The 16,952-nt window shown below is 45.1% G+C and overlaps 1 protein-coding gene across 1 annotated transcript; it reads right to left on the bottom strand.

Moving 5' to 3' along the window:
* Window positions 1–3,019: 3,019 nt before the first annotated feature.
* Window positions 3,020–16,646, bottom strand: HRH2 (histamine receptor H2). Its single transcript, XM_044451066.1, has 3 exons — window positions 16,536–16,646; window positions 7,396–7,463; window positions 3,020–5,006 (listed from the first exon to the last, which is right to left on the bottom strand). Exon 3 carries the CDS (start codon window positions 4,164–4,166, stop codon window positions 3,078–3,080), a length of 1,089 nt encoding a protein of 362 aa, XP_044307001.1. The 5' UTR covers window positions 4,167–5,006; window positions 7,396–7,463; window positions 16,536–16,646; the 3' UTR covers window positions 3,020–3,077.
* Window positions 16,647–16,952: the final 306 nt, after the last annotated feature.

Genomic DNA, 16,952 nt, shown 5'->3' with positions numbered 1-16,952 from the left:
AGGGACTGCATTTCATCCTTCTTTCTCTCTCCATTTCGTTCATGCATAATTCCCCCCACCCACACACATGCACACACAATGTGTGTGCGTGTGTAGAGTGAGGGAGAATGACCAAAAAGTTCAACTTATGCTATCCTTTGCCCTTCCTGCAAAATGTTGAAAAGGAATTGCACTCAGTGACTGAACACAAACTCCCAGTTTTCCAGTTAGTAAGTAAAAAATGTGCTTCAGTTTGAAAAAGGAGAGAAAGCTAGCTTCATGTTGTGTGGTCACCTGACTTTAGAGAGATGGAGTGAAACATTATATCCACAATGGACTATTTCTATACTTGCCTGGCACTATGGCAGGTACTATAGCGTGGCCCCTTCCCATGATTTTCCAGCCACATCCCAACCCTGAGAATAAGTTCCTGAGAGAAGATCACCAGCATGGTCACTCCAACGACAGTGCCTTCCGGTCCATGAGCAGTAGCAGCCCTGGCAGGAGGAGAGCAACTCTGGAGACTCATCCAGGATGTTCTGGCTTCAGAGAAATTCGGCAGCGTGTAAGAGCACTCCACCGGAGAGGCTAGGAACGGGCCTCTAGACACACAGTACAGTGTGTGTACTGTGCCTTTAATCATGCAATCTGAGTATCTTTGCATGGAACCACATCTAGTACTTTTACACCTGACATGGGGAGTTAACTTTAAAGATGCCCAGTTAAGCAGATGCACTGCTTACTGGTGACACGATCTTCCTTCCTGTCCATATCTGGCTTAGAGTGGCTCAGAACAGTGTGGTTGCTAAGAAACACTGAGTCATACCCAGAGTGAAGAATTTTTCTAAGAAAATATACTCATAGACTATATATTAAATGTAGATTATATTTTTATTATCATAGTATAGTAGAGTTGGAAGGGGCCATGAAGGCTATCAAGTCCAAACGGAAGGCAAATAGTTTTCGGGGACTTATGAGCATTCCTGGGCCCCTTCCCCTTGCAGGGAGGGGGTCTCTGAAGGCGATCACACCTCCTCTCCATGTGCTGCTCATTCAATTGGGCCTCCTGCCTGTGCCGATGCCTCACCCTGAGGTTGAGAGAAGGAGGATGTGGTCTTGCAGAATTCCTCATCCCCGGAGACCCAGAAACTGCCTGGCTCACTGAAGTGTCTGGCCTTGGAATAATAACCTCTGCCTCCTTCACCTCAGAATCTTAATCTAGCTCATCCTCCACAATCTCACTGTAATTTGTTTCACATTCCAATTGTGCATTGTCTGTAGCCAGCAGTTCCACGGGAACGATTGCCCTAAATGATCAGCCTTCTTACTCCCAAGAAAAGGACTCATTAGCAGCACAGCTTTCTGCCAGCACAGGTTCCGCCCTGCTGGGAGCAAACCATGCCCAGTCTCTTCACCTTTCGTTTTCCCATTTATACTTCAGGATGATATGTGGTGAGATGGAGTACTGGACTCTGATTGACCACAAGTCCCACCTCTTCATATCTATTTCTATCTTCCATTTTACAGCATTTAGTTATTGATTTCTCCTACTGACCTTTAGTCATTAAAAAAGCCATTATTCCCACTGCAGGAGAATGACCCTCTAGGTGGGTTTGCACAACACACACCACTGCGGTTACTTGTGCAGGATGGTCTGTTCCATAACCTGAACGTTGTCAAGGTATTTCAGCACGGTGTGTCTGGCTTTTAGAAACCACGGGGAGAAACAACTGTGGTAGTTTCTCAGTCTGTTCTGTGGTTTCCATGCTTCACCATGGTTTCTCCTTTCTCATCATGGTCCCCATGGTTCTGCTATGCAGCTGCCACAGGGTGTCTTAGAAAGAGTGGCAGATGCAGGAGCTGCTCCAGCCATCCAGTATGAGATTGGATTTCAGGCACAGTGACTGATAGGATATGTGCCAACAGTGGGAGGACTGATCAAGGAGGGTGGAAAACACACCAGTGCAGAAACCATTTGACCATTTGCCAGGCACATCCAGGTGGAAAAGCACACGTCATGGAAACCATGCAGGCTTGCTTGTGGTGAAGTCTGACCCCGACCTCTGCCTATGCTGTTGAGGCTTAACCATGAGGTGATATATCTTTCCATAGCAGCTAAGATTTGCATTCTCCTGGATTCCCGTTTTCTGTGATTCCTGTTCTCAGAGCCACTACCTCTTCCATTGACTACCCTGTTTTTATTTTTAGGCTAGAGCCTGTTCATTTAGAAAGGCTCCTGGATTTGGCTAAGCCAGACTTTGGTAAACAGCTTCCCACAAAGGAAGGGACTGCTTTGCATGTAGAAGATTCCAGGTTCAGACCCTGGCATTCCCAAGTGGAGCTAGGAAGCCATCTTGCCTGAGATCCGGGAGAGCCATGGCTGCCAGACAGTGCCAACAATACTGGACTCAATGGACCATCGGGCTGACTCAGTATAGGGCAGCTGCCTCTGCTCTATATTCTGATGTTCCCAGACATTAAGATAGTACTTGTATAGCTCATAGGTCAATATTTACATGAAATGGAAAAGAATAACCTAGGCTAGAATTTAATCAATGGACATAGTGGGAGTTTGTATTAATTAGTTAATTTGGCTGCCATGCAAAACACTGAATGCACAACATGTTATGTGTGTTTCTGAAAAGTACTGGCAGACAAAGACAGCAATAAGGCACAGTGTATTACAGTGCATCTGTCTTCATTTCCCTTTGCCAATCCATTTCAAATCCAAGTTGGCCACACATCATTCAGAATGGATTCATCAGTTACTCTGTCTTTCATAACTCACACTCAAGAACAATGATACAAAAACAGACCCCTGGTCTGCATTAGCGTAGCTGTTTGTGTATATGCTTTCTATGAATGAATATTTAGGAATCAAAGTGGACAAATAATTGTTGGACTAATTGGCTCTGACTTATTTCACTGCTCTTCACAAGTCCTCCGAAAAATACTTGGTTCTTAAATTTGGTTGTGAACTGAGTGCCACTTTTAACATTTTGCAAGAATCTGTCATATAAATAGAGGTCATTCGATTTCAGCTCTCTTCCCGCCGCCAGCACAATATCAAATATAATTCAGCATCAGACAAAGAAATCTTACCTTTCTATGCAGTCTTGGATGCAAGGGTTTTCCTTCCCATTCATTGTATGTAGATGCAAAGGTTTATCTTCCTGCTTGCCCGGGGCCTGATTACAGGTTTTGCCTCTCATCTCATATGTCAGAGCGACCTCTCTGGCATTTGGCCACACTCTCCGGCACTTGAGCAGCTGCTGATAAGCTGTCCGGAAGTCCCTGTTCAGTGCAGCATATAAGATCGGGTTCACAGCTGAGTTGGCATACCCAAGCCACAAGACAATGGTCATCAGCGTTTCACACACCTGACCCCTCATGCCTCGGTATGTGAACACTGTAAAATAAGGGAACCAGCAGACAATGAAGACTCCCATCACAGCCGCAAGCGTCACAGTGGCTTTGTGTTCCTTCACAGTGGGCAACGCATGTCTGACCGTCTTGCAGCAGCTGCTGCTGTTAATCCTCTTGGCTTGTTCCCTGGCTATTTTGAAGATCCGGTAGTATGTGACGGACATGATAAGCAGTGGGAGGTAGAACGTTAGCAAGCCATCCACCAGTACATATATGGGGTTGACCTCCAGCTTGCACTCCCTCTTCCCATTGGAAGAAAGTGTGTTCTGGATGGTTGTGCCGTTGGTGTTCCAGCCCAGGTGAATAGGTAGGAAGGAGACCATGAGCGACACCACCCAGATCAGGAACATGGCCACCGCCACCCGCAGAGGAGTGACCAGAGTGGTGTAGCGGAGAGGGGCCGTGATGGCGTAGTAGCGATCGAGGCTGATCATGAAGAGGTTGAGGATGGAGGCTGTGCACAGCATGACGTCCAGGCTGATGTAGATGTTGCAAAAAGTAGTTTCCAGGTGCCACTCGTGGGAGGAGATCTCATAGACGGCTGAAAAGGGGAGCACCAGCAGGCCCAGCAGCAGGTCCGTGCAGGCCAAGGAGACTATGAAATAGTTGGTCAGGCTGCGGAGCCGCCGGTTGAAATACACAGCCAGGCATACCATCACGTTGCCACAGACAGTCACCATAATGAGGACGGAGAGAACGACCCCGATCACCACCTTTTCCCAAAGGCAGAGGGAGCCGTCTGTCACGTTTGTGGAATTCATGCTCGTGTGGCTGAGGCCTATCACTTTTCCTCCATACAGGCTCACAGGCAAGATGGGCTTATGTGTGATTCGTTGAAGTGCTTGTCAGCTGCCTCATTGTGCCAGTCTTTCAGCAGGCCCATGTATCATGGCTAAGGGAATGTTTTCATTTGTTCTGAAAAGATGCCATGAATCTGACACTATCTCTTGTTAGAGTTCTAGAGAAAAGTAAGTATGTGAAAATAAATCTTCAAATCTAATTGCCTTCAGTTCCTCAGGAGGGACCCTTGATGGGCAGCTTGCTGCAGGAAGATCAGACTCTTGGTAGGCCTTGCTCTTAAAACTTGACAAATGTATAGAGGGTAGGTCTACCAACGGTTAATAGGTACAATGGTGAAATTAGAACCGATGTATTCAGAGACAGTAAACCTCTGAATAAAAATCCTGGGCACATGTGACAGAGGAAAGCTGTTGCCTTCATGACCTGCTTTGTAGACGTCCTGGAGGCATCTGCTCGCGTCCTGCTGGCAAAAGGAAGCTGGACTAAAGGGACTTTTCGTCTGATCCAGCTGGGCTCTTTTACATTTTTTACATTCGACCGGGTCCTGTGGGTTTTGCCTCAGCCGCTTCCTTTTCCTTGCTCTCTTTTTTCCTCCTTTCACAGAAAGCATTAGGATGCCTTAAATGACATGGTGTGTTAATGACTGTGTGTGTCTTCCCAGATCAGGCCAAAACGGGGTTGGGGAAGCCCCGGCTATCTCACTGCCCTCAGGCAAGGTCTCTGCATATATCCCTTGAGAGAAACCAGGAGGAGCTGAATAGAAGAGGGATGGCTATTATGCACTCTTGCTTGATCAGAATCTGGAAAGAATAATTAAGAGTCACGTGAAACATGCAGGACGTATGGGGCTGCAGGTCAGACCATGTGTCCATCTAGTCCAGAACTGCTGCTCTGCCTGGCAGCAGTTCTCTACGCCCTCAGGCAGAAAAGACCCTGCCTGCCCCGTCACCTGCCACCTGCACCTTCCAATTAGGGGGCCGGGGTTCCGGCATGCGGCACTGCATACACAAAGGCTGTGCTTGCCACTGAGCTGCATCTCCTCCTCCTGTGGCTTCTGGTCAACATGTGGCGCTTGGGCTGTGTGCTGTTCTCACCACTGCTGAGTTGCTGTGGTGGCAGTGGAAAAAACAGCATTCTTTTTTTTTTGATACAAAGCAAAGTGCACCTTGTCTGGAAGCAGGACTGCACTCCCAGAAAACTAGAGGGATGATTCCAGGAGCAACACTGGCTTTTTTATAACGCCAGTGCAGTGCAGCTGGCAGGGACAGGGGTGCTGCTCCCAGTAGGATGGGGCCACAGTCTCTGGACCCCTGGAAATTGCCCACTCCTGCCTTATGTCCTCAGACTGAGGTTAGGGATTTCCTTTGTGTGGTTGATCACTCACTGGAGGTTCACTGGTATCTGTAACATTTCCAGACTTCATACAGAGAATCTCTTATCTATTCATTTACCCAGTCAGTTCATGGTTTCAGGAATAGCCACATTGATCACTCCAGATAACATAGACTTGAAGTGGCTGAAGGCAGAGACAAAGAAATAGAGCCAGGAGCCTATTCAAAGCTATAAAGCTTCCTCCCTCAACATCTGGCCTGATTACTTTTTGGATAAGCTAAGCCACTGTGGAGAGCCAGTGTGGCACAGGGGTTGGAGAGTTGGACTGGGACTCTGGAGATCTGGGTTCTAGTCCCCGCTGGCTGCTGAGGGTCACTAAGTGACTTTGGACCCATCACTGAGTCTCAACCCGACCTACCTCATATGGTTTTTGTGAGGATAAAATGGGAAGAAATAGGCAGGGTATACATGTAATAATAAATAAAATAAGTGCAATAAGGGAGGAGAACAATGGGCAGGTTAAGACACGGAGCTTCTGTACAGCATGCCATTCTTCTCTTTTGCCTATAGGTCTTCTGGCAGCAGGGAGACAGCAGCAGTGCAAACTTTTGATAAGAGTGACTTTATGTACGTTCATTTTAATAATACAATTAGAACTCTTCATTAAACCTGACACTGAGAAACATGCAGGGAGATAAGATATAGTGCTACAAAGCAAAGGGAGGGAAAATAATATCAGCTGGAATCTGCAGTTTTTGAGATCCTTGCCTAACTAGCACAGTTTGTGGAACCCAGCCAGACCCCTGCATGAACCTGCGCTATGAGCAGCATGAACTGAGAACTGCCCAGGACACAAACCATGTTATCCAAAGAACATATACATGCTTCTGAATGAGTGGCTGCTGATTCCCTACCCAGGGATGGCCTTTCCCAAAAGTTTCCCCCCAAATCGCTCCCAGCTGTGGCAGCAGATGCAAACATGCCTCATGGTTTCTCTGGTAATTGCATAAGCCAAGGTGGACTCAAGTGGTGAAAATACGTATCAAACACACAACTCTCGAAATTAAATACAATATGCCGGCTACCATCTTTTAAAGCTGTACTTGTAGTGTGCAGATTCACCATGGAATTACATATGAAAATGTTAAATAAAGCTGTAAGAATGCAGGAACTAAGTAATCCCCACAACTGAAGTGAGACCCATCTCGTACGGTCTGTTTACCAGATAATTGGCTGTTGAGATCACTGTGGACAACCAACTAAATAAATAATCCAAATACCAAATAAATAATAAAATCTGATCCTTTAACATCCGGGCAATTTTCTGCTTTGCTACCATTTACACATCTGAAATGCCCTAAAGTCCCCCACCCCAAGATCAAGCAAACAGAATGATGTGGGTTTGTTTGGTTTTTGGAAAAATGTTTACTTCGGGGGAATGGAAATTTCCTCCTGTTTCTAATGAGACTTGCATTCCCATGACTCTGCATTGATCAGTTTAGGAAGAGAAGAAGACAGATATCGAGGAAACATAGCAAGTGCATCTCCAATGCACAGAAGGATCAGGGAATTACTCTGAAGGACTTGGTTGGATGATCATGTGAGCTAGACTACCAGGCAGCTTGGGATACGGGCACTGGGGATGGGAAGTGGCCGTATCCCCGCCTTTCTTATATTCATGGGAAGTTCTCGATGGACCCTGCACATACACTACTGAAAGCGTCCCAGCTCATTTCATAGGCTTTTTCATTAGGCTGAAATTCAACATGGCATGTGTATGCTTGTGTACTTAGCCAACAGCTGTTAAGAAGACATTCTCTGCCATCATCAAAGACTGAGATAAAAATAATAACTCACCAACTGTAAGAAGCAGTAGACGGGAGCAGCAGACATGCAGATGATGACAAAGTGCGTGTGTGTTACAGCTGCAATGGAAGCAAATCGTCAGATTATGAGGCATATAGAAAAGTGTGAATAAAAATAATCTTTCAAAAAGTACAGGCTGTGACCTCTTTTGCTCATCTGTTTTAAGAAAAGGCATCCTAACTAAAGCAGGTACAGGGAAAATAATTCCCAAAATGACCATGGGAAGAGTGAATTTATTAAGAAATGTAAGTATTTCATCCAGAACAAGAGTGGCCAACTGGTGACTCCCACCAGATTTAGCCAGCACAAGCTACAGTGAAGGATCAAGGAAGTTGTGGGCCAGAACATCTGGAGGGCCACAAGCTGTCCAACCATGATCTAGAAGGAGACAGCCAGGGGTACGATAGCATTTTGCTAACATGCAACCTGACGGCCAGCAGGTTTTGCCTGGAAAACAGGAGGAAGAAATCCAGAAAGAGAGGCAGAAATCACGATTAGTTCCCTGGTGCAACAGTTGTTGAAGCAAAGTTTCCCTTTTAGACATAATTTTGAAGGGTGTTTTAATATTCAGAATTCCAGAAAGAAAAAAGAAGGGCTTCTCTCCTCAGATCTTGAGGACCTCCCTTCCAGTGGAATATCAGATATCAAAACTATGCTTGGTGGAGTGCTCTTTTGCTAGATGTTGAAGAAAATCCCTTTGAGGGAAGGAAATTTTTCTCTACAGGTTTAATCCTCCTTGTTTTCTGGTGGCCTCAGTAATCCTTGATCTTCCTGAACATGGCCTAAAGCTTAGGGAGGCCTGGGCAGGATTAGCACCATGAAGTCAAAGGAGTGGGCTGGGTAGTCTATATGAACAGGGACCCTTTGTTGGTGTATGCAAGAGCAGCCTAATTAATCCAGGGACATGAAGATGGGACTAGGAAACAGCATCAGTTAAACTCTTTTCCGCTAGTCATTGCAAATCTTACAGAGACAAAAGTGTTGACAGGAAAGAGGCAGTGGTGCAACTCAGCAAAGAAGACAGTTGTTATTTCCATTTCACCTGTAGAGTTGATCTGATGGTTCAAAATCCAGTGGAGGCATATATTCTGTTATAGGCAGCACATCCTGTGGTATTTCCAGGCTTTAACCATGGTCCAAGGGTGCCCTAATCGCACTTCCGCCTTTGCCAAATTCCCTCCCCCAGAAATCCTCATACAGGTTGCTCTTTCCTCATTAGTAGTGGCGAAAGAGCTGCCTGTGTCAGCACTGCTGCACAGGTGGGTGTGCATTCACACGAACATCCTTCAGCCCTTCAGCCAGCCTGCATCCCATGCAGCTCTCGGAGTGGAGTGGATCATGCACCTCCGTCTTAGCAGAAGGCGAGTTTCCGTGAGCCTATTGCTCCAGTGATGTCAAGTCAGACACATTACAAGGTTGGTTATTACCATAAACCCTAGACATCAAGACATTCCTCCTACCACAGTGCTTCAGGTCAGCAAGGTCAGTATCCTGGAAACATTTTATCTGGACCATTAGAACATTAATGGCAAGTGAGAAGGCATCTCAGCTGGATCTCTCAGGTTATGGAATCAGGAAATCCATTTGCTCCAGAAGGTCAGCATATGCTGAGGTCAAAACGAAGAGCTAGTCCAGGTGGTGGTTGGACTGCCAGGCTGGAGCCTGGGAGAACTGTCCCCATCAGTTCAGGACTTCCTCTGGCTATAAGGTGACTAGAAACCCACTGCTGACTTTCAACTTTTCCTGCTTCACAGGGTTGTCGTCATGAGGGTAAAACAGAGTGGAGGAGCACTATGTAAGCTGCTTCGGGTTCCTTGCAAAAGGACAAAAGCAATAGGAATGTAATATAATAAAAATAATGATGGCAATGCAATGGCTTAGCCCTGATGGGGAGGCTGGTTGCTTTGCTTCTGCTGTTGTTGCTTTATTCTGTCTCTCTACTGCTGTAGTGGGTTGCCTTTTAAAGTGCTAACGTACTGTATTGTCTCTTCACTGCACACTAAATTTAGTGTATTAAGAAACTATCTTGTAGATTAACAGTTTAAGCAGAATCCAGTAAAATCAATAGATAAAAGCAAACATACATGGCAAAAAAGCCTTTTCTGTTTCTGTTTTTATAAAATGGTAGTCTAATAATATTTTTTAAGAATTTGAAAAAGAATGATGACATGTTATTTAAGGTTTCTTTCTTTCATCCCTGCATTTATTTTATAAAAATAGAAAATACAAAATATGTTATACACAATTTGCAACCATGCAATACATGCCACAAAAAGTCAAAAAGTCATGTAAAGGATAAAAGTGTTAATAATATTGTTCAGAAAGATTAAGACTCCAGCTGTGCTTCTGCTTGGGAATAAGCTTACTTTTGAGTAAACATGTATATGACTGCATCTAAATGAGCAATAGGTATCTATTTCAAAGTTAAATGTATTCTTTATACAGTCCACCAAAAGAAGGCACTTATTACCTCATGTTTTTTTTTCTAGCTCCGAAAAAGAGCGTTCACGGGAAAGGATTATTGTCCATGCTGTTTAGAGTACAAGGAGAACTTAAGAGGAAATATAAGAAAAAAGGGGGAAATCCAAAATGGAGTGGATTTAGCAGAAGGCGAGTGCGAGAATTTGCACTAGCATTTGCAAGTCTAGAGAGGAGGGTCAGTCCCTCGCCTGTACAAATATGAAAATAATCTATAGAACAACCTGCCCTAACGTGGCGCTCTACAGATGGACTTCCATGCCCATCAGCCCCGTTCACCATTCCCAACAGTCAAATATAACTGGTGTTTCAGTCCAAACTATTTGGAGAACTCCAAGTTGACAAAGGCCACACCAGAAGAAGAGCTAAGTACTCCAAAAATGTGTTGAGATTCTTTGTTAAACATTCATTTGTGCAGGGTTGAATTTCTACTCTTTTGTTTCATTTCTAAGGCTGTCTTTCTGAGATCAACCCGCTTCCTCCCACCAACAGAGCCCAAAACTCAGAGGCACTTCCAAAGGATCCATTGATCAGTACATGGAACCAAAACAAGGGAGAGAACTTGAGACATCTAAATGCCCACAAGAAGTGTTTTCAGTCGTCACAATGCACAAAGCAAGAGCCACATTAGTTGCAGTTCCTGATGACTGCTATATATATTTTCAAATTTAAATAAAGAACTTTTCCCTGTTCTCTTTTCCTGTGGGGTTTTTCTCTGGATCAGTGTTACCAGTTTTGTAATTAGTCAGCTTCCTGGTCAGACAATCTTGTGGGTGTATTGTGCCATGAAGTCTTTGACTTACGACAACCCTATGGATGAATGTGAGACATCACCTGTTCATAATGTTCACTTATTCATGAGCCTGGGCCAGCTTCTTGCAAAAGTGCTTGTGAGTTTGGAATTAATTGTGACCTTCTAAGCATGCCCAGCCTCTGTCTGAACAATGTTATTCCTTCCATGCGGATGCTGAGTTGGTTGGATTAACCCCTTCCTGGCCTATGCCGAACTGTGATGAAGTCCTTTTGTCCCACAACCACTCCTGACAGACCATTCTCCCACTTATTCTCCCTCCCTCCCTCCCTCCCTCCCTCCCTCCCACCGAGTGACTCATATTTAGAGGCACTGCTCATTCAATGCCTCCTTTTATTTTGTTGCTAAATGATTCTGTGCATGCCTTACTGCTGCTGCTGGAGTGTTTCTGCGTGAAGCCACTTGAAAGCAACCGACCTAGAAGGAGGCGCACAATGTAGCTACGCATGACGTCTCAACACACAATGCATCTCCAGGCGACAGCTCCTAAGATGCACTTTGATATTGTGTATGCGCAAAAGCTCATTTGCACAGAATGAGTTCGTGTGCACAGAGAACTCTGAGTTTGTTCAAATTCACAAAAATAGCCCATTCACTGGAGCTACGTTCTTCCATCTCTGTTATGGATCTGAAGGGAAAGTTTGAAACAAGAGCTAATGGGCTGCATAAAAAAGGGTGGTGACTGACACACTCCTGAAAGTATATCTGTCTTCCGACACAAAGGACTTTAGGGTGTTTCTTTAATCTCGTGGACATCAATGGTCAGGAGCCGAAAGGCCTGGGACGGAGAGATGATCAAAGTAGTAGGATAAAAAAGAATGCTAGGAAGACAGATGTGGAGCTGCTGGTCTCTTTTCCATTGTGGATGCTTCATAGAAAAAGTTTTGTATTATTTCTGAAAGATGGGAGCTGGATTTTTATAAAAGAAAATGGTCACAGCTCAGCGTACAGCCAGGCCACAGAAATGTTTGTTTTGGGAGTGAGAATTTCAGGCTGAGAGGGACGTACACAGGGATGGGCAGTGCTGCAGAACACAACCACAAAGCCATAGATTCAATCTACACATCTTCTCTCGAAAATAGGGGTGAAGCAGTTCTCCAGATTTAGGGATGGGGGGAGATTCACCTTCTCTGAGGGAACGTTCTAGCTGTTTGTATGAAAATGGCTTAAATCGTAGCTATGCCCCTTGACACAAAACTTGCAACTGTCAGGCTAGGGAGTTACAGTACATGAAAAATACTTCTTTCCTTCTCAGTTGGAACTGAAGGCAAAGGCAATGAAATAGGAGCATACGGTACCAGAGGCAGAAGGAGCTGAACACCCAGCATTTTCCAAGAAAGCACCCTCCCAGGTCCCAGAGATTCTGAGAAACCTCTTCTGATGTTCCTGAGCTTGGGACAGAGACATAGCAAAGAGCACCAAGCACTTGATCAGCGCTGCATTATATCACTTCAGCATCTCTTCCCCCAAGAAACTCGACGGAAGCATCCTCGTAAAAATAATTCACTGTGATTAGAAGTCACAAAGCTGCACTCCTCCTTTTCCTCCCCTTGCCCTGGCATTTTCTTTATATGGAGAGCTAATGGAGAAATGATCCAGTTTTGCAGTTACACAGTCAGCGTCTCTGTCTTTCCCTGAATCTCCACTTTGCTATCAAAACTGTAGGAGGCCTCAGCTTCAAATTTAAGCAGCTCTTCAATTTGGGCATCCCTTTGCTTCTTTTCAAGTCAGCCCAGATTCAGCCAGATCTGATGCGCACCACCTAATTCTCACATTTAAGTGTACCCTTAATGAGGAGGGTGTATTTTCAAAAGAGAATGGATTGTTTTCCGTTACCAAGTATCAGTAGAAGTTGAGGTAACACCTTGACAAAAAGTATATGCCACATTCCCAGCTTTTCTCATTAGAGAATAACAACCTATTCCTTCTTCCAAGGGGCTGAGATTTCAGGTGCAATAAATCTTCTGTTCACACCCACTCAGAAGTGTTAACATCACAGTAGTGACAGCAGAGGAACAATTTAGAACTTCCTGCCAGGTGGGAAACTGTGTGTGCCAAGGTTAGGGTACAATTTCTTGGTTTGATCTTAACTATTCCCAGAATAATTAAAATGCGGTATTTCTAGTCAACTGGCACCACCTGTCTCATAAAAAAGCTCCTTCCTATAGCAATGTGTTCATACCAGCTGCTGATCACAGCTTCTTTGGAGCACTTTTCCTAAGACAGTCAGGTTTTCCAATAGTTTTCCTATTTGGTCAATGTCTTTATAGGTTGGGAACACAACATATTTCACACATTTGCACAAACTGGGAGGGTCATCATCCAGACAACCTATAGCCACAGAAAAATCAACCAAGTCTGAAGATGGCCTCTCTATGGCAGAGACTCTGAGAATGACTAACCTTGTACAAAATGATCATAACTAAGGTGATGTCTCTGCCTTTTCCAGCTACCACTTTGACACACTGGGGAGAAAGAGTGGGGATGGTGAAATCAGTCCACCACAAGCGTTCACCTCTAAGTCCATTCTAATCCATTGCTCCATTAAGCAATCCCTGAAAATGTGCATTTAAATATACGTATATTTCATCATGCATTTGAAATGTAAAGATAAATGTATTTTCTGTTAAAATGTGTGTTTAAACAGTATGATTTGCTTAAACTACCAGGAACTATATTGCAATGTTTGGAGAAGAGCAAAACCTGCAGTGCTCTGATCCATATATTAGTCTGAGAAATATCAATCAGGTCCATTCATATTGGGTCAAATTCCTCAAGCAGGACAGGCATCAAGGACAGGCACAGAAGGGCACTTGCCGAGGCCCCAGACCTCAGGGATCCGCTGGCAAGAGCCTTCTGCACTTGTCCCTTCCCGTAATCAAAGCCACTTCCTTGCTCACTTCCTTTTCGCTCTGGCCCAGACAACGGAGGTGGCGAAAGAGAGCAGTGGTAGAGAACCTCAGTGGTTCTCTGCTTATGAGTCAACAGAGGGGGAAGCAATGAGGAGAAAGACAATGGGAAGCAATGGCAAATGGTGATAGAGGCGAGGAGAAGGTCAGCTCACTGAGGGAAGGGAGCCATTGAGGAGGTCATTCCCAAGGGCCCTCAGAATCTTGGAGATGGCACCGTCCTTGTAGCAAGACGATGGGCTGGAAATGTTTTACTTTGGAGAGAAGGAACTGTGTGGCATGGAAAGGTTCCTCACTGACTTCACTGCAGACCCTTTTGCTCTTTTGTGGTGCCCCAGTGATTGTGCTTGTCTGGAAGTCTAGATCTCTGCATAAGGCTGCACACCAGCATGTGAGCCTAACGGAGCCATTTCCGCAGTGCTCTTCTGCATATATCTGTGTCTGGCCTGTCATTAGTTAATCCCTGAAGGGGCCTTCCATTGGCAGTTGATGTTCAACTGACCCACTCATGATTTCAGGTACAGATGCAGTTCGAAAATGGCGCCACAGCTAGACTCCCACAAAGGGATGTAACACCATTGCAGTCCATGTGTAGTGGGCAGCTGAAGAGTAACCAGGACTGATTTGCTTTGGACCTTTCAGAAAGCCCTTGTAGCGGTCAATTTAATATATTCCATAATCTCAATTAATTTATGTAAAACATTTCTGTCTTTCGATGCAAAATTTCTAAGGCATATTGCATGCATCTCATTGCTCATATTTGATATTTCCCTCACTGCTGTTTGTCTTTCACATCTATGCAGGACTGCATATATTTTCTCTCATGATTCTGAATGATAGCTTTATAAATCAAGCATGCAGGATTTCATACTGGGATTATCAACTGGAACTGTCAGAAAATTGCATTTGGCAGTTTGACGGTCTCAGTTAAAATCTCCTTTTGTGGTTTAGATAAAACTATTTCCTATCACACCTTCTCTGCATCCTTTTCATAATGACTGACACATTTACTCTCCCCCCCACACCAGTACTCATTCTTATACAATCCCCAAGTAAGTAGCTAACATTGCTATATCTTTTGGCTCTCGATGGAATTAGAGCAAGGGGGTGGGAAGAGGAGGAGGAGGACATCTCAATTCATTTCCTGCTGTCTTTTTTCATAACAAGATCAATTGCTAATGTTTTAAAAACTACGCATCAAGAGGAATAAAATTCTTCATTTCCTATCTGTGTAATGAGAACATTAAGAGTTTCAGAATTCTGTGACACAGGATGAGTAGAGAAAACAAACAGGAGAAGAAAACTGAAACAGCATTACTAAGCAGCATCTGCTTAAGCATCCGTTATGCAGTCGGTGGTAAATTGACCCTTGATTTTAAAAAAGAGCCTTCAAAATACTTCTGGAGTTTCTGGACTGTAGGAACGAGCATAATCTATGCCACAAGTATCTTTAGTGTTCTGTTCATTTTTAAAGCTGTTTCTTTCATAAAGCTATGCCTGTCCATACCTTTCAGGCTCCCTCAGCTGAGGGAAGGGGTAGCCAGAGACCAGGCTTGTGGAGTGTGCTGCTGGTGCTTCTTTCTAAAAATTGGAACCTAAGAGTCACCAACCGGAGTCAGGCACAAAAGTAATAATAAAAATCCAAGAACTCAGAGGCAAGAAAGCTGTTCTGAGTAGCAAAACTGACTGGAGTTTGTGGCACTTCCACACATCCTCCCTCACCTCAAGCTTTGTTTCTTGATCATCGGCTGCAGATCTCCTAGAGATCTACCAGTACTTCCAGATCTACCTTAGGCTTACCTCTACCCAAGAGTATGCAAAAAGTAAAGGAAAGCTTACTAAGGTGTCTTCTATGTAGTCCCAAACGTCCTACTAAGGGATTTGGCTGTTGTTTCTGTATGTCAGGTTGCCGGGTAACTTTGCTGGGTTTTCCTATGTCATGCTGACCCTGCTTCTCAAGGTGCCTTCAGCCTGTTCCTTCCACATCTTGGCCCTCCAGGAAGGTGGCCGTACAATGCACAGCAGCGGCCCATTGTGTGATTCCATTTGCATACCATGTTGGGATTGGCACCATGCCTGAGTTAAAATCAAGTATGGTGCCCGCGAATTCTCTCAGCCAGCACATTCCATTGGATCGGAAGTGTAACTCTGGCTGTTAGCGCCCGTGCTTGCTGGGGTCCCAGCGCAGGGTTTTCTGGCCATCCCCAGGGTACCTTTTTAGGAATCTGAGAGATTACTATAAAATGGTGACCTGCACCTGTGGATGTGCGAGGAGTTCTTCTGAGTGGAGTCAGTGAGTGTTCCTCAGAGCAACATTGGTGTATGTGCTCTCTCCCCCCCCCCCAATGATCCTATGTGATAGAGAAAGAGAGAGAGAGAGAGACTGATTTTAAGGATCAGTGAGAATTTTGGCAATTTTTTTAAAAAACAAACTTCCAGATTTCTTTATAAAGATAAAAAAAGAGCTTGAGATATTAAACCGCTAAATAGTAATCAATGCTTCTCATAAAGGCATTCTGTGTGTGTGTGTGCGTGCGTGCACGCAAGCACACCCCCGCGCGCACACGTGTGCATGAGAGCGGGGGTGGGGGCTTCCAAAGATATCTATGCTGATTATTTTACAATTAGTCTGAAGTCACAAGTGTGAGATTTCTTTCATTCATGCTGTTGGCTACTAAGCAAGACAAGCGACACTCCGTGGAAACTTTTTATTTTGGGTATTTTGCTTTTTCAGCAGTGTCCCCACACCATAGGTGGGATAGGACCCTGCACAGCTGTCAGAAAGGACTGCTGTTGAAAGGAGACCCTGCAAGGCATCCACGCACATCCCGGTGCCCCAAAACCCCACGGACAGAACATGCACCAGAATTCCAGTTCCCTGTTGAAATAAAAAAGGCATCAAGTCAAGCGAGAAGAAAAGCAAGAGGCATTACCTGGGGAAAGGAGGGAACGAGGGCAAGGCAATCCGTCCCTCTCTCGCCTCGGATCCGCGTTCCTCCAAGTTTGGTTTCTGCTTCAGCACGCTGCTGAAATTGTAACGACACAGAGAGAAATTCTCAGGGCTGTTCGTGTGGAAGCTTCCTCCCCCTCGCTCCCGCCTCCCCTCCCACTTTCCCCACACATACGAAAGCAGTCAGTGAGGTGACTGATTGCGAAGGAAGCAGTGGGCAGAATCGGAATTTCCGAGGGCTGCTTTACAGCCCGGCAAGCCGAGCGTTTGGGCTGGGTGGTCCTTTGCTCTTCTCTAGCTGCATCCGCATGCAATACTTTGCAGAGAGCTAGCATTACGGGAATGGGGCTGCAGGGGGAGGCTGCCCTGGGCCATCTCTCTCTCTCTCTCTCTCTCTCTC

The sequence above is a fragment of the Varanus komodoensis genome, unplaced genomic scaffold (assembly GCF_004798865.1).
Source record: "Varanus komodoensis strain SLA01 unplaced genomic scaffold, ASM479886v1 scaffold6_1, whole genome shotgun sequence".
Lineage (NCBI taxonomy): Eukaryota > Metazoa > Chordata > Lepidosauria > Squamata > Varanidae > Varanus > Varanus komodoensis.
This window is presented reverse-complemented; position numbering and strand designations above follow the sequence as displayed.

Excerpts from the sequence above, each read along its gene's own strand:
- HRH2 (XM_044451066.1), bottom strand. The coding sequence starts at position 4,166 with ATGAATTCCACAAACGTGACAGACGGCTCCCTCTGCCTTTGGGAAAAG.